The following is a 24,494-nucleotide window of genomic DNA, read 5'->3' on the forward strand; positions in this document are numbered from 1 at the left end:
AGATACAACAATGAAATATTTATTGTTGCTTATAAAAGCAGACAGGGTCAAGCCCATGAGCCTACTGGTGTTACTAATGCATTGCCAAGCTATCAACTGAGCTTCTGTACAAACCTCTACATCTTGTTCCATGGAATGAGAAGGCTTGGGAAGCCTGTAGAAATTAGAAATACAGACATTACCATCTTTTCCAGAGTGCTAACTCTTGTCACTGCCATCAGTACTGTAACTGACCTCCACAAAAGGAGATTTTTCAAGCCCCTCTCAGTAATTTTACTGTTTATAAAGAGGCATTTGTGTGCTTTGCAGGCCTAAATGAGGAATCTTTAATCTCCTGCAAAGTTCAGACCATTAAGGCTGATAAAATCCATTCAGCTTTCAGCATAGATGCTATATGAATTAAAATATTACCACTCTCCACATCCTGTAGAAATCCATCATTTCTCCCAATACTTGCTCGTCTCAAAATGTGCCAGGCTATTACTTTTAACTTTACAATTCATTTTTTATGCAAACGGCTTTTAACCACCACAAACACAGGATTATTGCAGTTTTCAACAGTGCAGACAAGCGTTATCATTCCAATTAACACAAGGCATTATGGTTCCTCTTCTGAAAATGTAGCTCCCCATGCCAATGCTCTATATTCAGAGCCCATATCCTGTGGTCCCGCAGTAAAAGTGGGGGCAGGTAGGAGACAGGCAAAGGAGATCCCACAGTGCCTGAAAAGGAGCACTTCCAAAAGCACAAGGAAATACTAAATATTTCTCAGGAAGCATTAGCTACCTCTTTGTGAACCGGTTCTCTCTAAAGCAGTCTGGTGACAATTTCTAAGCTCTGCAGGATGAGATCAGTTTCCATAGCAATTCCAGCCACTTTCTGCCCAGATGCAGCACTATCCATGTTCCTGGACACAAAACACAGCTTCTGTAGAAAACAGGCCTAGGCAGCAACAGCCAACTGGAGAACAGCAGACAAACAGAAATGCCCTCTTTTGCAGCCATGTTTAATGCAAAGTACAAATTCAGGTTTGTCATATATAGGGAGGAAGGAAAAATAAACTTAAAGACCCAGCTATCTACCTCGCATGATAGGCTCTGTGAGTCAGCAAAATAAAATCTTTTAGAGAGAAGGAAGAATTTTTCATCTGTCTTCTGATGCAGAGACTTCCACACGATATAGTTCAAGCCATTGGGAGCTCTGCCATACAAAGGCTCTGAGTTCCACAGAGCATTGGTCCCGTTTCAGCTACCACAGCAGGAGAACAGCAAGAAGCAGTGGTTTGACTCATTCTTTGAGAGAAAAAGAAATCTCAGTCTTCAAGAACACACATCAGCAAATTGCTTGCTTGCAGTGTTGTATAGCCATAACACTTTGTTCATGTGCCTTGGAGAGAAGGTGGCCTTGTAAAAGTCCCATTTTACCTTTCTCTTGCTGAGACCACAGTGAGGAAGACTGTAGAGCAACCCACAAGCATAAGCCCTGAGAGTCTCCAAGCAGATCTGAGCCCACAGCATGCCAACCTACAAACCTGCAGTACCTGCACAGTTGTTATTGAAATCATTCAAGGAATGTTTACACAGAAATCCCAAGGCAAATACATGTTCAAAGGTAAAAATGAGTGAGGAAGCATAAGGTCTAAACAAAAGCATCTAGAGGTAAAAATAACACATCATGCTAGACTGGCTCTAAGAAAGTATGAAGACAATCCTTCTCTTATCTGCACCCTCCTCCCTTTTTTTGCACTATTTGGCTTCCTCAATGTAAGTTTCTAATCCTAACTCTCCCAGCAAGACAATCAAATATAGATAGCTGGCTTAAGTATACTTAGAAATTCCTCCTTGCATCCATCTTCTATGGTGTGGTTACCATTTTTCTGAAAACAGTTGTTTCTTAAAGACTGCAGCAGAAGATCAATTTAGAGCCTGGGTTGTCTATAGCCTATTTGAAGAAGAAAAACACCACCACCACCCCCCACAAAAAAAACCCACACAAAAACACCAAACCAAAACAAAATCAAATCAAACCCACACCACCACCACAAAAACACACCCTACCACACAAAAACAAACCTTCCTACAGTCCTTCTGATGGTATAAAACAGTATCAGCCTAACAGGTTTCTGTTTTGATCCAAAGAATAAACAAGTAGACCAAATACTCCCTGGGCTTTGAGTGCCTTATGCCTCACAGCAGCTTTAAAGAACAGCACTGTTGGTTCCTGGAAGATGCCAAATCCCTTCATGCCAAATCCCTTCATTGCCTTGGTGGTACTATCATTTTCAAAGCAAACACAGCCTTTCACCTTCTTTCCCATAATATGCAATGATTTCCTGACATTTTGGGACAAGAGGGAAAAAAAAAAAAAAAAAAAAAAACACAACATAGCATCAATATAGCCTCCTTTTTATGGTCAACTTTCTTAAAGTACAAGCATTCAGTTAAAGTGCTTATTCCATTCGCTCCCAATGACTGCACCATATTCCACAGCTCAGACCCTCACTGCCATAATCACTTTACTCATGTTTTGTGAACACAAATTTGTAGGACAGTGAAAGTGGACCTACAAGAACATAAAACACAGAACTGAATATACAAATCTGTATAAACTATACAGATTTTGGGGAAATTTTGTTCTGATAATATGTGTGTCCCTTTCTAAAAGCATCAGCGATACTGCTGGAGTTTTTCAGAAGCCAGAACTATGGACCAAGACTCTGCACAAGACCAGGGCCAAAATGTGACAGGGTAAATACTTAATAGTGACTCCATCATATCATGAAACCAGCATCTTCCATATAGAGACAGTTACACTCAGAGTTGTTAGACACAGCTTTCCTTCCCTTTTTCGCTCATATAGACACTTGTATTGTTTAATTAAATGAATATTTATCTCCTGACAGGCAAGAGCTGGCAATACTACAATCATCCTTCCCTCCATCCCTGTTTAACCAAAGACAGTTGAGAGGAAGCGATTGCAGGGAAGTGAAGTCCTATTTCCCCGGCTTGTGCTGCCATAGGCAATCAATTTGAAGCAAAGGTTCCATCTTGAAAATGTCAAACAGGATGAAAAAAAGATAAAATCAAAAATTGTAAAGTCAGCTACAACCATTTCTCCAGGTCTAGCTGCTCCCCTGGGTTCTGCTAGCATAGCTGACAGCACAGCTAGAGGAATTTCTGCTTTCTGCACTGACCGGTGCCATGGGGTCCTCAGCCTCAAATTAATTGCCACTTGCCCACCAGCTCCTGCAATTCAAGAGAAAATGCTGGAGCATCAATCCTGTCTGCCAGTCCAAAAAAAAAGCCATTTGCTGGGCATGGCTGGAGCCCTCTTTCTTCTGCTCCCTCACCCAGTACGCAGGCAAAGCAGCAGATTTCCCTCCCAGGCCCACAGTTTACTGCCCATGCACCTGGGAAGGAAAATAACCTCTACTGAAATGCAGATATATCAAAGGACAGCAGTGGCTTCAGCCTGGAAAATACATTTTCTTTAGTAGTGTGAATAGACACTCTGGTTTCACCTTCCCAGTTCTTCTGAAATTCTCCAGGATGCTATTTTGCCTCAGTGTTTCATCAGGAAATTGGGGGGAATTGTGTGTTGGTTGGTTGGTTTTTGTTTCGGTTTGGGTTTTTTTGGTGTTTTTGTTTGTTTTTCTTCTTCCTTCCATCTTATGCTACAGATCTGAGAAACTACCCATGGAAAGCACATAAGGAACAACAGGCCTGGGCCCTGCTCCTTCACTGCTTGTCACAACACTCAGCGAAAGGGAAATTCTGAACAGATAATTGTTCAGAGCAAAATGATGGCCAGGTTGAATTGGAAATGCTATTCTGCCTCAGGATGAGCAGTGGTGAGCTGAAGGAACTGTACCCTGGATGAAGCTGGTCCAGAGTTACAGAATCAGGTCATCTGTTACAGCAGGAACTAAAGTGACAGGCACTTTCTGAAGGGACTTAGAGTCTTACCCCACTTTATGTCTACTTTACTGCAACTATTTTCTAAAGGGACAACATCTCGCTCAACTAAAACACAATTTGAAAAAATTGCTATTGTCCTTGGCTTTTAAAACAGATGTTTTACAGAAAAACAGCAAGGCCACTGCTCCTACACAAGAAGTAGTCACATCGCTTCAATTCATTCTTAAATGCAGTGACCCCTAGATCCTTCAGTGTCTAACACACACCATTGCATCTAACTGCTCTAGAGTAGAGAGAGTTTCAAAGCATTTCTTTCCTTTCCTGCCTTTAGGTAGGGAGATTCAAACTTCAATTCTATCTACATCTGCCTGCACTTACCCAATTCTTGAACTAACAAGAACATCTGGGTCAAAAACACGCTTCCACACCTAGACACTGTGTCCCCTCCTCGGGGAAGGGGCAAGCAGCCTCACCCTGAAAGTGACTTGGACTAAATCAGAAAAGTAAATGTGTGAGCATGGTGTGTCTCAGCTGCCACATGCCCTTACTGAAGGCTCCCATTAGCTGCCAACACACCAGGCTCAGGAACTTACTGATACCACCAAGGAATGCACACAAGTGTCTTACGTTGCCAGGTATATTAGTAAATGTTTAAGCTGGTGGGGGGCAGGGGGGCATACAAACAGAACTTCTCAATAACCTTTTACTTGCCCCATTGCTGAGAGAAAGAGGAACTTCTTTAAGACAATTATTCCTACATGAACCCTATGAACCCTAACAGAAGATGTCTTGGGTGGAATGTGTGTTTCTTTTTGCCCACGGATGAACAATATTAGCAGAGATGGCAGGTGGTAGAAGAAAACCTGAAGGGAACTGAACTACCTTATCTTCTGATTTCAGGGACAAATTAACACAGCACAATATTATGCAAGACCCACCTCTTACAACCTGGGAGGTAAAAGTTCAATATTCTTTTTCTTTGCCCTGTCACAGTAAAATACATATTTATCCACACAGAGACGCATTTAAACAAAAAAGAAAATTAGTAAGACCCTCTAGAACTTTCTTAACATTTTACGGGATTTGACCAGACAGGCCTACAAGCACCAATGAGTCTCAAACCAGGCCTGACCTTACCAATGCAGGAAATCAATTATTACACCTCCTCCCCAGAGCTTAAAAGGACCCTCCCAACGCAGCCACATAAGGTAGGAGATAAACAAGGACCGAATGTCTGAGGAGCACCACAGGTCTTACATATTTCTCAAACCAACACAGCCTGGACAGAAGCTACTCACTGCCACCTTTCCAAGTTTTTCAATCAGAATCAGCATCCCTCCACCCCTGTCATCTTCAAGGAGCTGTTAACTTCTTCCATTAAGACAGAGGAGTTCAGGACACTCATCAGTTCCCATAACAATGTAGCAACAAGGGCAAGTTGCAGTGGAATCCTTCCATTTTATTAGTAAAAACCCTTTTCCATCTCCAAGATAAGATAAAAGCTTTAAGGCCAGCCAATACATCTCAAGGCAATTCCATCCCTGTCAGATCTTGTTGCTTCAGCAAATGTTACAAGTTGGTGACCACTGGCTACAATTATCACTGAGGGCTAAGCTCCTTCCCTGTGCCTTAAAGGGTGCAGCATTTCTCTTTCTAGATCTCCAAAGGAGAGTGATGCCACACTCACGCAGGAGCTGCAGGCAGCAGGACATATTCTACGTTAAAAGCCAGCAATGAATTCTGCTGGAAGCAGGGAACTCAGCGGCAGCATGAGCTGCATTAGAATATGCTCACGTATGGAGCATTCTACTGAATTAAAAAATAGGGCATTGATTTTGTTATTCATTTTTGTATTTAACTCAGTATTAATCTCTGCATACGAATGCCTCTTCCCTGCTGCCACATTTTCATGCCTCAGCAGAATTTCCAGTCAGCGGTAGCAACAGAGATGTAGGTCCTAAGAACAGATCGATCAGTCTGCTACAAAAACAAACTGTATGTGAGAAGAGGTCTCTGAGTAGGCTGCCAGTCAAAGCATCTGTTCTCATTTATCAGCGAGTACTTTCCTTAGTCTTTATGTGAGGGGAACGGAGAAGAAAGCCAGCGACACTTACGCAAGGCGTGCCACTCATCCTGGCGGATCGTCTTGGTGATGTTGTAGGTGAGGTTCTTGGGAATGGTCGCTGAGGAGTAGTGGTACTTGATGTATGCGCACCGCTCAATTGCTCCTGAGAAAGGCAAAATGCAGAAGACAAAGTGTTGTTAAAAGAATGCAACACGTCCTCCCAGCTGTAGACCAGATGGGCTTGACAACCCAAAGCAAAGCCTAGGAGCAGAGCAATCCCTACCATCAATCCACTGTGACAGACAATGCTATCTTTGGCCTGTGACAGGCACAAGCTACCTGTAGAGTGAGCTCACATCCAAATTTGATACGCCAAAGGCCCCCAGAATGTCTGCTTTCACCACCAGATAGGAATGTGGCAAATCACCACTTCTTTCATTTCTTTTCTCCGAGCCATGAAGTAGCAACACGTATACCAGCATTTACTGGTAAGAAACTGCAAATTCCCATCTTAGAGTGTTCTGCAGTAATGTGCCTCAATGTCCTTTTCCCAGGAGATACACAAAGCAAACATCTTTGAACTTTCCTTAGGTCAAGAGAGGTTCTCCTTCCTCTCTACTCTGCCCTGGTGAGACCACACCTGGAATATTGTGTCCAGTTCTGGGCTCAAGAAGGACAGGGAACTGCTGGAGAGAGTCCAGCGCAGGGCAACGAAGATGATTAAGGGAGTGGAGCATCTCCCTTATGAGGAAAGGCTGAGGGAGCTGGGGCTCTTTAGCTTGGAGAAGAGGAGACTGAGGGGCAACCTCATTAATGTTTACAGATATATAAAGCGTGAGTGTCACGAGGATGGAGCCAGGCTCTTCTCGGTGACAACTAATGATAAGACAAGGGGCAATGGGTATAAACTGGAACACAGGAGGTTCCACTTAAATGTGAGAAGAAACTTCTTCACAGTGAGAGTAACAGAACACTAGAACAGGCTGCCCAGAGGGGTTGTGGAGTCTCCTTCTCTGGAGACATTCAAAACCCACCTGGACACCTTCCTGTGTAACCTCATCTAGGTGTTCCTGCTCCAGCGGGGAGATTGGACTAGATGATCTTTCAAGGTCCCTTCCAATCCCTAACGTTCTGTGATTCCTTCAGTAATAAACAAACAACATAGGTAAAATAATACATATAGATAGTGAACAATTTTCCTGACCCCCATTCCACAGCCAAGAAGCAAGACAAGCAGAAGGATATGTTACAGGCTGTGCTATGTCTCTTGAAGGTACCTGGACACTTTCATGGCAGGGTCAGAAAAAGAATTTATTGGCATCCCAGAATAATGAGCCTCAGATGGCCACACAAATGGCTGAAATAGGCAACATTTTTCCCTTGTAGTCAGGACTTCATCTATGTTCCATGGAAAACAGCACATGCTGCTTCTGTTTGTCTTCTGGTCATGTTATTACAGTCTCCTTTCACAGCCACTTTCTCTCCTCTACAATAATCACACCTCCAGACCCTGATCTCCTGGCAACTCTCTGCATAATTAATGTCCTTAGAGGAATGGCTCTGGCATAGCCTGATGGTTTCCATGAATTATAGCCTAGCCAAATTTTGCATCTGACCAGAAACCCATGATAGTGCAACCATTCTTACACCGAGAAGAACGGTGAGGTTTCCTACATCTGTTTTGCCAGCATCCTCAACTAACCTTGGCTTTATTTGGCCATCTCACTAAGCAGTCAGATTGAACACTCATGAAAGTAATTTTTTCCATTAATATTACAGTATTTTGGATCAGGCCTAAATAGGCATCCTTAATGTGGTTGGCCACACCATTTGCTACTAGCTACCACTGGTCAGAGAAGCAGTTATGCTGGAAATGCTTTTATGTATTAAAAATACATTAAGACAGGCACTCAATAGAATAAATTAAATGAAGCAATGAATTTTATAAATAAGAAAGAGTGCTATACACCAAGAGGCAGGTAGAGAACACTTACTGTCAGCCCAAACTGAAAAGGCAAAGCCATTAGCCTTATATCTACAGCTCCAAGGGGTTAAAACATGCTTTTATGCCACTAGAAATACAGGTTTCGACTTCAGGTTGTAAAATATTACTTGGCATGAACTTAGATAATATATCATGCATTCACAGCATGAACTAGAAACCCCATGAAACAAAATTATTAGTTACATTGCTGCCTACTAGCATCTTCCAAAGTTAGTGCAATGCAAACATTTGAGGTCCTTGTTGTTTGCTCCTCTTAAGCATTCTTCACATTCTGCCTTTGACAGCAATTAGATTAGACAAAGCCAAATATTATAGAGGAAAAAGGCAAAATATTTACATATGTATCCGCCTGCCCTGACAGCGTGATGGGCTTCTGTGTGAGTCTGCACCATCTGGGCACCAAATGTACGCCCAGAATTAAAGTTTCAAACCAAGAATAGTATTTAAAAAAAGACAGCTAGTGTGCAAAGAGCTTTAAAAAAAGCCCCAAATCACAACCCTGCCTTCTTATAGGTTATCCTATCACCTTTTTTCAGCTGTTTTCATGGATTGGAAGCATTGGCAAGAAAAAGGAAGATGCTTATTTGTCAGAAAATAATTTTTACGATATCAGATACCTACACAGACAAAAGATTTATATAGAACAACAAACAAGAACACAGAGCCAAGATTCAAAATAAAAGCATACAGGAGGAGGGAAGAACAAATCCTCTTCCATTTGCTATAATTTCTTAAAGTAATCAACAGAAAGTGTCTCCTCTTACTACAAAGGGGCTAATTTCCAGTAAGGTCCATCAAACTTTTTATTCTTAGTGCAAACACTAATGCAGTGAGCTGTTCACTATCTTACTATCTGCCTAAAGCAGAAAGAGAGATTATGGTCTGAATTCAGGTCACCGCTTCACCATATATAAAATTTTGGCCCTATGCTTATATCCACACGGCTTTAATGAAACTTAAATATGTGTTTAAAGACTGTCTAGAACTAAGTACAACTGCAGCGGCAATCATTCAATAATACCTGAAGTACAGGCAGATTTTTTAATGGTAAATTCCATGATGACTTGCCAGCCATGCAACATATTTCAATATCCTTCCCACCTCTAAATAGCAAGCCATTAGCCAACAAACTTCATGACTCCAACTAAGGGTTTGTAGGGACCAGAAGGTAAAGTGCTCTTCAGTGAGATACGTCCTCCTTTTTTCCTTACTTGTCTCTGAAATATCAGGGCTGTCCACTGCTTACACTCAACAGGGCTGAGCAGAGTACAGCGAATTCACTTGTATCTGGGAATTGTCCCCACTGCTTGTCTGACACAGGGCAACAGACCCCCAGGTCAGAACGGATGCTGCTCCTGGATGCATTAAACGTAGGTTCAGTGCTAGAATGGGTAATCCTAATTATTTTTTTGTTGCAGGGCTCTAAATAGTTCAGTCTTCTCCAGGTTACTGGGCTCAATAAAGGGATAAATGGGTGAAATGTAATGGTCTATGATATACCAGAAGTCAGCCTGCATGAGCTCATGTGCCCTTTTGGCTTTAGGCTATTAAACTCTCCTGTGAATGCTGGGTTTAATACACTCGGGAGAAGGTAGTCCAGAGTGTTTCAGAGCTGCCCTCTACTAGCTGCCAGCACTTCAGTCACTTCAGACTCTAGACCAGCGGCAACTGCTGAAGGGAGCACACGGCCAATAAGAGAGGCAGGAAGGACCTTACTGGGAACCTCAAGCTTTTCATGGCCCAAACTGACAAAGTTTGTGATTGTTCAGCATTTAAACACAAACCATTTATCTAAACCTGCTCTCACAGGTGTAGAGGAGTGACCCTGCTAAGTAAATGCAACTGCATCAGCATATACCTAGAGGTGAGAATTAGCTTTTAAAACTTAGAAAAAGGCTTTCATTTGCCTGGACCTGCTAATAAGAATTAGGAAAACGATGAGTGTATAGCAGTGACAATTTCATACTTTGTGATGTTTCTCTACTCGTCACGCACAGAAGAGACCTACATTCAAAGCTCCCAAACATCCAGCTCCTGGAGGCCCCTTGGAGAGGAGAGGCAGCAACTGCAGTGAAGATCAGAACTACTACTCTCCTGGAAAGCCCTCTCAGAAAAACCCTAAGAAATCCCTACCCTCAGATGAATGGCTATGTTCACTCCAGTCTTTGGGGTGGGAAGAGATTCAAGAGAAACAAAGAAAAAAAAAAAAAAAAAAAAAGAACTTCCCCCCCACAAACAAAAAAACCCCTTTCCCTTTCCCTTCCTAACCCTCAACAGGGTAACTGCAATTTATGGAGCACCTCCAGCCTTCAACACTAACTTCGACCAAATGCAACTGCAGCTGAGCTCTGCACTTTGCTCAAATAACTGGGAACGGTATTTATACAGCAAAACAGTAAGAGGGTTCTTCACCACTGAAAGATGCAGTATATACCATGTTCCTCTGATCAAAGGGAAATGTTTGCTGAAAATCCTAAAGAAAAGTGTCTGACATCTTCAAATAGAGTGCTAGGAGAGAGATCAGGAAGATGAAACTAGAACCATGAAGAACAAAACTGTCACAGAATCACAGAATACTAGGGATTAGAAGGGACCTCAAAAGATCATCTAGTCCAATCCCCCCACTGGAGCAAGAACACCTAGGTGAGGTTACACAGGAAGGTGTCCAGGCAGGTTTTGAATGTCTCCAGAGAAGAAGAGTCCACAACCTCATTGCATCCCCACAGAAACACAGGTGCTCAGAGGGGATTCAGCAGTTGTAACTCTGTGGTTGGCAACCCCCTGTTCCAGCAAAGTTCAGGTACTAAGTAATATTGAAATAAGGAAACTAGAGATAGCTTCATCCAGAGCAGCTTAATAGTCAGAACAAACATGCCACTCTTCTTACTGATCCAGTTACGTGCGCTGTTCCCCTCCCATATTGCGCATAGTTCCATACTATCACCTTATTATTATTATATTCCCTCTTCCTTACAAGGAAAATCCTGAAAGTGTGCAATACAGAAATATGACCTGTAAACACTGTGCAATTCTTTTCTATTCAATTTTCAAAACTATCCCAATATCCTGATGTTAGTTCAGCTGCTAGTTGAAACTCAGCTTTCACTGTATTACTAGAGCTGTACATTCTACCTCAGCAGAGGCTCTAAACTGGTAACACAGGGGGTGGTTGAACCATTCTCCCACTCTAGGCAGAAGAGGGTTGAGACAAATTAAAAGGAAGGTCATACTGCTGGTGTCCATACTTTATATTTCTGGTGGGTAAACAGGCAACCTTTTTCAGAACTTTTGGGCCAGTAACTTTCTTCATGACCCAAGCTGCCCCTCAACCCCTCCTTTAAGTGTAATAGTATTTCAACACTTCCAAACTGCTCCAAGAAATAGTCTTCACCCATGGTTAATTTAAGAAATAGAATTACAATTCAAAATGTCATCAAGGTATTGGGTCACATCAGTCCCAAAACTTACATCTCAGAAGTGGCCAGAGGCATTTGTCCTGTGAGGTCAGCTTGAGTTTTGCCAAGGTGGTTGTCAAGTTTCAGGAATTTACACTGTCATTGGAATCATATAGTTTAGTCTTCTGCATAATGCAGACCAACTCATTTGAGAGCTAGCAACAGAAGGTAATCCTTCATATGGTCTTTCATGAAACTGGTCATCTATGAGAGCAGTTAGGTAAGCATAAGTAACATTAATTCAGATCCAGCCCAAGATGGTACACAGATGAGCTACCAGCATGGGTTATCTGACTATGCCCCCCTCCTGCCAATAAGGGCAACAAGATTACACATTTACACACACACCCACCCCCCAGCTTTTCTGGGCTCCAGATTGTGAAACCATCCTTAAGACTCAGGTGCAGATTATCCCAATGCCTGTGAATAAGTTACCTTTGGTACCTAGAGGGCTCACAGGTACATGTGTAACAAGGACACTCCAAGACACTTTGCAGCAATCAGAAATCTCAGACAGACACAGGGAGCCAGCAGCTCACTTGCTCTGGATCAACTGTGGTGTGCCCATTCCAGACCTCACAACAAGCTCACACTGACACGACAGTCGCCTTGCTTTCTGTAACATGCAGAGACCTGGAACCAAGTGGCACCCATTCTTCTCCTGTAGTAAGTATGTTGATTTCTAAGAAGCATCCAGCTCTACTGCTAGTATTTGTTTTATTATGTTTCCTGCCAAGGCTTTTGATATTATGAGCTTCCCTCAAAAGACTGACATGGATGTTCTGAGCCTTTGCTACCTCCAGGCAGCTTTTTCTTCTTCTGTGTTGTAGATACCTCTGGATGAACTGTTCATAGCAGGCAATTTATTCCACAAAAATTCACCCTTTGTGCTAGCTCTAATTTTTACAAATCTTTTTTGAGAATTACTACACAAACATCTCCTAGTAAAAACAATCTTAGCCTCTGGCTTGCAAACTGCACTCACTACATGTATTTGCTATTCATTATGAGAAACTGCCTGCTGTATGAGAGATTGCCTTAATCCCATGGCTTGGTTACTGTTCCCTCACTGGGCAAGCATATCCATACCAAGAAGACAGGAGATGTAGTTTGGTCATTTAGCCTCTAATTGTTTCACATTATCTTCAGAAAATCTGTAGAGCAGAGAAAGTTTATAGATTTTTTTTCTTAGCATAACATTTCAGTAAGATTTCCAGAGGCTATAATCATAGTTAGGGCTAGGATCATGTTACACAAAACAATTGCATATATATATGTGTTAATTTTTTTAAGTCTTATCTCCCTTGGAAAAGGTCATTGTTAAATTGTGCTAGCATTTTTATGCAGCCTCCAAACCAGTCCTGGCCATTCAGGCTAGTGCAACTTAAAAATTATTGCCCTTAGCTGTGTGTGCTGCCCTCAGTCTCTTAAAATCATTTCATATGAATCATCAGACATCATCTGGAGGTACCTTAATATAGGCAAGGTTGTTGTTGCAGTTTCAGCATGCATTAACCGGTCAAACTAAGTCCTGGAGGGAGGTAGGAAGATAAATTAGGCTCTACCTTGACCAGCTGCTATGACAGATTTGCAATCAGATCTGCTGACTAGTTAATGAACTCATGATATGAGTAACTATCTTATTAATGAAGGCAGAGACTTCATTAGAAAGTATTGCAACACACAACAGGATTATTTCATTACCTCTGGAGTAATACTGACCATGAGAGTACTGCTTACATATTTGTGCCTGCCTATAAATATATTAATACCAAAAATATAGGAACATAATTCTCCAACTAATGCAGAAGAATAATTTATCTTAGAAAGGTCTTCTATATGTCAACTGGCTCGATCCCCTACACAAAGGAGGAAAAACTTCAAAGTTAAAAATCAAGTTCAAAGATAGCTCACATTGCCCAAGGCCTTATCCAGTCAAATTTTAAATATCTCCAAGAATGCAAGTGCACGACATCTTTTGAGCACCTGTTCTGACATCTGACCACCTTCATTATGATTTTTTTTTCTCCCTAATACCTAATCAAAATCTCCCTTGGCACCACACAAATATCTTGCATACTAGAATACCTAAGGGTAAAGGTCTAAAAATCTAGAAAGAATATGCAAATAATATCACCTTAATCAACATGCCTGATGAATATTCATTAACTTATATGCATAAATAGGGGCTAATGTTCTAATTAAGGAAGTTCAAGATAGATTTTTCACCGGCAGCATGGGCTAAATTTTTAGAACAAGATATAATATTTGTTTCTGGCTGGCTTTGACATCATCTTGAAGTGAGTTTCTTCTTTATCTGTCAGTAGGACCTGTTCTACTTGTCCTAGACAAAATGTAACAACTTCTGGTACTGGCTGCTGCTTACAAGGAAATCAGTCTGATGCCTCCCTTCAGCTGACAGGTTGAGGTTTGTGTCTTTTGGGTTTAAGACAAAGTTGCTAATCCTTAGTTGCTACCTCTACAAATGGGTAGAAGTACACTATCAGCTTCTACTCATCATTTACAGGCTTGTATAAAAGTCACAGAGTGGGGTGCAATAAAGTCCCCTTCCCCACTCACAGACAGACCCAAGGGTCTCATATTGGGAGAGACAACAAATATGTCCATGGTAACACTTAACATGTATCAGGAGTACAATTCAAAAATGACCTCCTTATCATCTCTGGTCACCATGCTTTGACTCATAACATGATGTACTGTAAGACCATACCAACTAGATTCTTCTTAAATAAAGCAAAATTGGAAGATGAGCTAATGGGAATTCAACTAATGGTAGGAGAGCAGAGACAGTCTGAAGGAACATCATCTGCCTGAAACCACACATGAAGTAAACATTAGGTCCTAAGCACCAGTTGCTTGTTACAAATCCACCTCTGTTGTACCACACTATTTACAAATGTAGAACTAACCTGTAACTGCCCTTACCTTTATACAGTCCTTAAATTACATTTGGCCCTTTGAAGGTGACTGCGTGGCTGATGTGGCCTCTGGTGAAAATGAGTTTGACATCCCTGATCTAACCTATGCTGTTTGCACCTCTGCTAGTCAGAATCATCTTAGTAAGGACTGCCAAAGGAAATTCAGCCCTGAGTGACAATAGTTCTAGAAAAGCAGCCTGAGAGGATGCCTTATCTACTAGATGGTTGATCTCCAAGACTGGAGAAGTGTACAGAGCAGCCACCATGGCTTGAACAGTATCACAGCAAGATGCACAGGTCTGCAAGCAAGTTCTTCACAGCTGCAATTCCTTCCCTCCAGATGCAGTGAAAGAAGTGCTACAGTCATCACCAATATGCTCACACGAGCCATGCTCACAAACACAGGCAAACAGCCTGTGTTTTCGGTTCAAAGGCCAACTTCAAAAACTGGGGGAGATGACACTGACACAACCAGGGAAAAAAATAAAACACAATTTCAGATCAACTGGAAAGTTCTGTACATGCTCAAAACTGAACTCATCTGTCACTTATTTTGACACTTCTAAAAATAATTTTAAACATGTATTTCAACTGGAAGTCTCAAAAGTGTATTTCAAAAATTCTAAAACATTAACATTTTTCTTAATTTTTTGAAGTGTTTTTTCCAACTGAAACCTTCATCCATATTATATAGTTTCACAAGTGGTTCTGCTCTCTTGCAAACTCTTTGCCTGAGAGCAAGTTTTCTGCATGAAAATAACTAACAATTTGCTAACTATAATTTCTATAAATGTACTTGCAAGCACAGAAGGCACCCACATCTTCCTTATTGGGTAAAATTCAGAAAAACTAACAGGCTGCCAGTGGCAAAAGGATCTCTCAATAGCCATAACTCTACAATGTCACCTAAATTTTCATTTTGTATGTAGACAGCTTTACCGCCCACCAGAAAATGTAATGAACACAGAACTTCACTGAAACGTACTCGGAAGATAACAGCATCCTCTGTTTTACCTGAAGGAAAACTTGCATGTATTCACCAAGTTGGCAGCCACTGAAAGGATGAGGCATTCAGAAGATAAATATTACTTCGTGCCTGAAATGGCACATACCCAGCAAATACATTAACAGAATATATGGCTTAAAGATTTTAATTAGGAAAGTGAGCAAAGATTTTTTTTTTTTCAGAGTGACAAATAGAACCTTCCTTCTCTTTTTTTCAGTACTGATCCACCAGATCTCTAGAGATCTGAGAAAAAAAAAAAAAAAACAGATATAAAGTGCATGTGAAACAGAAGCAATCCATGAAGCTCCATATGCACACATCAGCTTTGTCATGTGTGGGCTATATGGTGACCACATTCCACACAGAGACTTTCAAATATTTCAGACTGAAATACATTTCAATTTCAGTTTCTGTTTCCTCACTGAAATATCTAAATTTCCTTTTCAACCTCTGTGTGAGTAAAGATGAAGGTGCAGATGTGTGTGCGTGCACTGAGCAGACAGCAACATTTTCAGAGTCAAGGAAAAAAGTGCCTGAACAGCTTTGCTGGGCCTTTTCCCCACATGCTCTGTGGATATCCCAGCAAATGGCAGCTTGCTCAAAGCAACCAGCTGGCGGAAGATAAATATTCCACCCATGACAAGAAAAGAATCCAAGTATGAGACCAAAATCTGAATTTGCATTGGGAAGTAATGAGCTCACACTTTCTCCCCAGGGACCAAGGAAAGGGGGCTGGCAAGGAAGCTGGAGCAAGCGGATGGTTATGAAACACTTTTTTACTTTGGCTATTAATAACAGCTTCCAAGCCACAGGGCACTTGAGAGGAGGAAGGCATCTCCTTGCTTCTATTAATCTTTTTGTCCACCTATTTGCATTGGGCTGGCCACAGGGGAGAGAAAAGCAAAACACAAATGAAAAGTTAAGGAGGTTAAAAGGGCTGAAAAATATTTGCTCCTACTTGTTTGGAGGTAGAAATTAAATGATCAATAAAAAGTTGCTGAGACAGCAATTACCAGTAAAAACTCACTGATGACCCCATAGCTCATGGAACAAAGCATTATCTCAGGACTGCTGTCAAGCCAAAGAGAAAGCACAGCAAAGACTATGCCATAGACAGGTTTCATTTATTGATTTTATATGAATGTACATCTTCTGATTGTCATAGTAAGATACTCCCATGAAGCATGGTATGTGTTGAACCAGCTTTGAAACCTATTTCAAAGAAACTTCTGGGAAGCAGGATCCCAGATTGCCAAGAATAAAATAAGGATGGGTCCATGGATACCACTAATTCTGCTGGGTACCTGTGATCGCACACAGTGAAGACTAAGGATGCCCATCTCTGTACCTTGGAAAGCTATTTTATATGCTGCTTTACAACATGAACCTGCACCTAAACACATTTATTCCTCTTTTTTTCTTAAAGCAAGAGGACCATAAGCCCTTCTCTGTGTCTCCTTATTGTTAGTTTACAGTTAGCTCCACAAAGTGCTGAGCTGGAGAAAGCACTTAGCTGTCTTGTAGCACTTCAAGGTCTTGTAGCACTTCAGCCTCATGTTTAAACACCAGAAATCACAGCATGACAGAGAATCATTCAGATGCTTTGCATCTCACATTAGGGAACTTAAACTGAAAACTAACTCATACTGATCTCCCAGAAGGTCCTACTCATAGGGCCAGCCTCATCCAGCACCTACAGCAGCCTCTTACATCCTTTCATTTAAGTGATGTTCTTATGTGGGCTGTGCAACATATCTATATGACACTATCTTCACATAGATTTTGTCCCTCAACTGAGCTTGGCAGGGGATGGGGCAGGTGGAGGAAAAGAAGTTTCACAGCTTTCACTTGGACATAAATTGGGGGGGGGGGGGAAGAGAGATAAGGATAAAGCTCTTGACAGGGATCATATGTTAAGGATTAATGGGAACCAAACTAAGGAGATAAATTTTTAGAAGAATAACTGTCTTAAGGACTGGCACATTGTCAAAAAGCATTTTGCATATACTGAAGATACGTTTTCTGGGCTCCATGTTAAACATGATTTGGCTTGCTTTACATTTTGGCAGGTATAACACCATTAGCATGGATCCTGTTTTGCAAATTTTTCACAAAAAGTAACTATGGGAAACCACAGGATTCAAGAGGATTGCAGATTCAAAGAAACTACCAGCAGGCAAACAGCTTACCAAATAAATAAGTGACGAAGGAATCCAGCATCAGCTTTTCAACAAGGCTGGGGTTTCCCCGCCCCCCCATAAGAAGACTACAGCATGGTGGACCAGACAGTGGGAACTCTACTATGCCCATAAACTGTTCTCTCAATCTACTGTGCATGAGCTTGTAGTCTGTTTTATCAGCAAAGGAGGCTATCTATCAAGGATTCTATTGACGCTTTAAAACTATCCAAATAGAAGACGTTGAACATATTCTTTCTTTGGTGGAAAGATTATTTTCTTAGTAAGTACATCCTTATCTTCTGAATTCCCTAAGATTCATTAGCCTTTTTTTATGCTGTCCTAATTCTAGTTTTCTAATAACTGCTAGGGTAGCATGACTAGAAGAAAGGCATTTTCAAGATATCGCTTCATACACAAAAATGTATTTCCCAGACAAAGGTACCCTGCAGTTATTAAATGTATGTGCAGTGTAAAGACAGCAGACAAAATTATCCCTAAGTGAGCAGAGTTTCCCTTATAAGTTCATAATGTTTCTTGCCCCATAAACTCTACCAACTGAATATCTACTCAGATCACAGTCTGATGGACAAAAGCTACTAACACTACCTTGAAATAAACCTTGAGGCTGTTTACTGGCAAGCAGAGACTACTAAATTACAAAGATAGTACGTATAACAGCTCTCCAAAGTAAGGAGTAGTTTCATGTTTGACCATGCTCTTTCCCCGTAAAGTCATTCCCTGGATTATCCTTATACAAATTATTCATTAACTGGTGAGTTGCCATCACTAAGTTACGAGGATGCTCCATCTTCATTTGTAAAGGAGAACACATTCAGAGGGACCAAAGATTTCACAGATGACTGCCCTTTCCTTGCAAGGCTATTTGCTTCACTATTGTAACTGGACTTATTATCATACATGAGGGCTTGAATCTAATAAAGCCCTTAAGAAATTAAATGTTGTGTAGATACTCAAAAAGCAGTCCTTGAATAGGCAAACTGAAATACACAACTCGAGGGAAAGGGAGGCTATGATTAAGGTGGTAGTAAGAAGGTCAGACAACGGTACTGTGAAATCCAAGACAAGCTAAAGCACATTCTAAAACCTATGAACTACAGATATTGTTAGTCTCTCTGCAGCTTGTCTGAAATCATAAGTGGTTTCTCCCTTACAGAAGGAAATTATTCTTGAAGAAGTATTTGAAATAGGAAAGGTTGGTGGATGTGATCAAAAAATGTTTTTCCAATTGACTGGACTGTGCCCTTTCTCATCCAGTGATGAGTTTTGCAATACCATCGAACGTTCTTGTGTCCGGAAGGCTCAGACATTGACTGCCTCTTCACAAGTGCTACAATAATTCATTTCTGGTGCTAGCATCAAGTTCTGGCTGCACTCAAATGTACTTAAGTCAACAACTTAGGGCTAGAATCTCAACATCACTGCAGACAGGCTGTACCAAACGAGGAACACATGTTTCAGAGCAGCTGAAAACATTGAAAGGATAAGAGGCCTTGTATCGAAGTAGAGGGGGCCAGAAGCCAGGAAGGGATCAACTTATCTTCAGCCCTAACCTTCCCTTTGCTTATTACCAATTAAAAACTGGGAGGACCAGACTATGCCAATAGCTGCCAGCTACAGGAGGGTTAGTAGTAAGACTTACTCCCAGCATGGTATTCAACTGGGAATTAAGCTGCTCTAGCCAAATCCCAAAGGCATCTACTCTCCAAGAATGTTAGCTAACATTCATGACTTCTCTCTTCTGCTAAGACATGTAAGATGTGCCATTTAGTGCAGAAATACAAAAAATGGCCAAAGGCAGCCCAGCTTCTGTAACAGGACAGTAAAACAGAGTAGAGAACACCCTAGTAGCTCTAATAGCATCTATCACTTTCCTTATATTGAAAAAAAAGTTACAAGTTATTATAAAACCATGTGACCCTAACTTAAACCCAGAGCTAGTTTTGTATTTAAATATAGAAAGACTACTGTGCAATGAGAATTTCTCATCCATTAGACGCACAACAACTGCTGGGTCAGTGCAGACTGGGGAGCAGACTGGACTTTTGCTGCCATTGTTGGGTCTGGGGTCTTCACAGGCAGAGGCAGATGTTGCTTTCTTCTGGGGGGCTGCTGTGGAGTGATGTTCCCCTGCCTATAACATCCTCTTGTCGTTTGATAAAAGTAATCTGCCACTTTTTGAATCTTCCTGTCTGAAATTCCAAATCATTAGAGGGTCACAGTATGGAAGTGTCCCACTCACTGCAGTGTAAGATGTTCTGGCCAGGGCAAGCTGGACTAAATATTTATGCTGCCTGTCAAGAAGGATTCATAGCTTGAAGATGCTTCAAAACGCACATAGAGCTATTAGTTAATAGAAATCTATTCACAACAGGAACAAACATTATCTAAAAATGTGAGCATCGCACCTCTGAATACATGTGACGCTATTCATCTTGTCCCACCACCCCTATGCCTGAAACACCAGCAGAATCCCGCTGGGCCTTATAGCCCTAAGTGTTATTCAGCCCTTTACAATTCAAGAACCTGCTTTATGATCCTCATTCTAGCAGAGGAGGAATCAACTATATCCCAAAAGACCCATCATCATACATGGGACCAGAGAATAAAACACTTCCTAGGTACTTGCAAGGTATAGAATAGCCCTCTAACTCCACATTGGAATTTCATCAGTTTTGATCACTGCTTCACATTTGTGGGGGAAGAGGCTATGGAAACAGGCATTTACTCAGACACTCTGAGCTCAGGATTTTTCTTTTAATCTTTAATCCTCCTCAGAGCTGTAATAAATGCCCGTGTCTCAGTAGCATCTGATAACACCCAGTGGGACAGAGGTGCTCTTGAGACAGAATGCTGTACAAAGACAGTGACCAGAATCTGTGCCCAGGAAGACTTTCACTGTTCCTCTTCTGTACCTTCCCTCCCTAACTAGATGCTCCTTTTGTTTAATATGTAAATATAAGTCTTGAACTGTAATACTTGATTTTAGAAATTATTATGATTCAGCATATGTGCTTCTAGACTCCTATTTCTACCTGCACAATTAATTCTAAATCCAAGTGTTATTATAGACTCTTGCTTTCTATTAGTGCTTTACTTTCTATTCTAATTACTACCCTAACAATACCTTACACTATATATTTCTTAATAATATCTCAAAGCATTTAATAAGGACAGTATTGCTGCCCAGCATTGTTACATATTATCCCCCCAAGAAAAGTCAGACCTTCTATTTCCTACCTTTATGCTCTAACTTGTCAACAGCACATTCAATCCCCTTTGCAACAGGTCTAAACACAGAATTTAATCCATCATTCTAATAACTACAAATTAAGTTATTTAACAGAGCATATTTCTATTCCACCCTCCAAACACCCAATTAAAAATTAAGGCAATAAAAATACAGATAGCTAGTAACCACTGCTTGTCCCAAGTTAGGGACCAACACCTCATTACAATATGGAATTCTTCCTACACTAAAATACAACATGGCTCAGGAGAACAACTGGGTAGATGCTAATCTACTCCTCAGTTTTCCTTCCTCTTATTTTGTCAGGACCCACGTTCAGCCTCTCAGACTCCAAAAGCATGAGGCTTCAGTTCACTGACAACAGGATCAGGCGGAGAAGATCCAGCATGATCCTTAACACTCCTCCACTGGACTAGTCTGATGAAGGGTATGAAGATAACATGTCAATTTAATGGAAAAAAACATTGTTTGGAACACATCCAAGCCTTATATATGCCATTAGCTTTATTCTTATCCCCTAGGGTTCTGCAATATCAGGTTTAATTACAACAATTGTGACAAAAATCATAGTAAAGAGACATAGCTGCAAGCTGATCTTGCCCAGAAATTACACCCCCAGGGTAAGAGTCAAATGCAGCACAAGGAATAGACTGCAGTACAAGCTCAGTGAGCAAACTACATTCAAATCACTTTCAGCAGAAATTTTTCCAAGTACAGCCTAACTCAAAAGGAACAAGAGATTAAGGTGGCAGGTCCACAGCTGAAATTCAGAAACACATTCTCAGGACAGGGAGACTTACAAAGGAGAAGGAAAAATCTAGTCACATACTGCAGTAGAAATGCAATGAGGATAGACAAGTGCCAGACTCACTGGCAGAACAGTCAATGTCCCAAATTGTCATACAATACTTTTTTTTGTTCATTGCTGGAATCAGCTAAAGAAATAGACACCAACATGGTGGTCTCTGGCAACTGATTGGCATGATCACACCTAGAGAAAATAGCTGTATATTACTAATATTCAAGGTCCAAGAAAAGACAGAACCAGGTGGAACAGTCTCATTATGCTCAACCATACATCTCACCAACCCACACGGCCTCATTATGCTCAACTATATGTCTCACCTACCCACAAGAATTCTTCCAGCCTGTAATTTTATTATTCATACTATAACAAGCAGAAAATGCAGTTTGAAGTAGTCCTGGTTGTTCAGGAGACTCAGCATCCTGTACTCCAAGAGAAAGTACGAATATGTAGACTCTTGAGGTCCTATGGGGAGGTAGTATCTGGTTATATAAGCTGCAGATTGTCTCTGAAGCCTTCTTTGAGCCCCAACATGCTCCTCCAATTTAATCAGATGCTTTTTTGCAATTAGGATAAATTAAGTCTGCGGTTTTGATCATTCCATAGCCCTGAATCCATGCCACAAAGTACAAAAATCTGTAAGAAGGGTTGCTGAAAGTGACTGCACACAACCCATGGCAGTGGCACAATACTTGAAACACTTCAGCAGTAGATGGCTCTGCAACTTCTCATCACTGACACTGCAGAACCAGAGACCCAAATATGCTGCCCTGGGCATCAAGCTGAGCATGATTTCCTCCCAACTATTACTCTTACTACCATAAAGTGAATTTAAGTAATGCCACGTGGCTTTTGTGCTGAAGGATGCCAGTCTCACTTCTAATAGGAAAAAAGCAGACTCCTGTCACCTTAGATAGTCTTAACTGGAGATTTTTAGGAGGAGATTTTTTTTCTTGGAAGTTATGCTAGATATAGTTTGTCACTTATTTCTATCTGAAGAATCTTGGTGCCTGCTGAATCCTCAATCTATTGTGAGAAAGGGCAAGGATAATCATCAGAGCGCCTTGTCAAAAATGGGTACCCTCATGCTCCCAGAAATGGTGAGGTTCCTGCAAGACAGTTGTGCTGCATCAGGGATGCAGTCCTAGGCAAGGAGATGAGATATTCACACATGAGCTGTACTGCTCTGACACATCACATAAAAGACAGCATGATGGAAGGTTTTCAGAGCATCTTTAATTAGAGGTAGGGCTATATTGCTCCCTGCAGTAAGAAGGAAAGCAACATGAAAAGTCTGAGTACTGTCCTCCCAGAGACTCCAGTGTGTCTTGGCAGGGACACCCAGCCTCCTGTGTCATGAGTTACCTGATCAGAGGAAATGCAGCTTGTTGCAAGATTAAAAACAAATATCCATTTCACTGGTTTAACCTTTGGTTCCTCAGCCCTGCAGTTCACCTCTCTGAACTACAAACAAAAATCACAAGCCACGAGTATTTAGAATGGGGCAATAGCTTCTCCGTATTCCAGAAATGGAAGTTCAGCAAGAACTGCACAATTTAGCATGAACCCACACCAGACGATCACGAAATGGATTAGCAATAAAAAAATTATTTCATGTATAAAAGCCTTTGAAAAGAGAAATAAGTCAGGCTCCAAATTACCATTAAAATTAACTTCCATCGATGCTCTGCCAGCACTGCTGAACTAATGTTCTTTGCAGCAGCCAAGTGGATTGTTTGGTGATTGAGTGATATCAGTCACAACAAACTATTGTCCTAGCTGCTTCATCTGAAGATCAAAGAGGTTTATTTTAAGGAAAGCCGGAAAATATAGCACCACTAAGGGCTGCCCTTTTTGCATCTCTCTACATGCCCAATATATTGTCTCTGGCATAACTAGCATTCTTTCCCAAGCAGAACTCTCTGTATTTAAGCAACCACCAACCATAAGGGTAAAGTAAAAAATCCCATCTTCTAAGACTAAAAGCTCTGAATAGGACTGCTCACAGACCACAGGCAACAGAAGCATTATATTAGAAAGCTATCACAACTAACCATGGCTGAGTGATGAGTGGATGCAGCTTGTCCTGGTTTCTTTCCCTGTGGCTCCCTTTCAAGAAATCAAATCTCTTTTCAAGGTGGCTGCCTGTTTCTTTCATACATTTACAAGTGGCACTACCTGGTCTTTTTCAGCCCTCTTCCTTGTCAATTCACTATAACATGATGCCTATATTTTCCTCAGCTCATCAATCACCAATTTTTTTGATCTATGCCAGTGAACTGCAGCTGGGGGCAGTTGAGCAGCGAGCTAATTGTGACAACAGCAAAGGAGCAACAAGTATGGGAAAACTACATATGAGAGAACTCTGACCACCCCAGAAACTCTCACACAAATTCTCTCAGGTCACTCAAAAACATTCCCAGCAGTGGTTTAAACTGAAGCCATGTCTGGGTAAACAGACCAGGAACTATTCCAGCCTTCATGATTTGTGCCCAGACATTATCTGAGTGTTTTGTCTCTGAGTCAGTGCAGGCTTGGATAGATATAGAGGTGTCATCTCAAGGCTTCACATCACCAGAATGTCTCTGTACTCACTGTAAATCCCACTGTAGTAACCAAAATCAAATAAGTGGTCTACCTTAATTTCAAAGTAATCAAAGTCATTACAATGCAATCCAAATGTAGGATGTAAGCAAATGCATCTGCCACAGCCACAGGAAACGGGTTCATGAGATGTGTTAATATTACCGTCTTAATTGGCATGAGAATTATGCCTGAAAGGACTGGACTACTGAATACTTAAAGTGCATCCAGCGTTTCTCTTTAATTTTTAAAGGAAAAGAAGGATCTACTC

The 24,494-nt window shown here is 41.2% G+C and overlaps 1 protein-coding gene across 1 annotated transcript in view; it reads right to left on the bottom strand.

Moving 5' to 3' along the window:
- The window catches only part of TMEM178B (transmembrane protein 178B), a gene marked incomplete at its 3' end in the record, with an annotated part of 222,778 nt that overhangs the window by 154,787 nt on the left and 43,497 nt on the right, over positions 1-24,494 (bottom strand). Inside the window, exon 2 of the mRNA XM_082076349.1 lies at positions 6,032-6,145. Coding sequence (XP_081932475.1) covers positions 6,032-6,145 — 114 coding nt within the window. The remainder of the gene's footprint in view (positions 1-6,031; positions 6,146-24,494) is intronic.

Source organism: Streptopelia decaocto (genome assembly GCF_964273445.1).
Source record: "Streptopelia decaocto genome assembly, chromosome: 1".
In the NCBI taxonomy this organism is placed as follows: Eukaryota; Metazoa; Chordata; class Aves; order Columbiformes; family Columbidae; genus Streptopelia; species Streptopelia decaocto.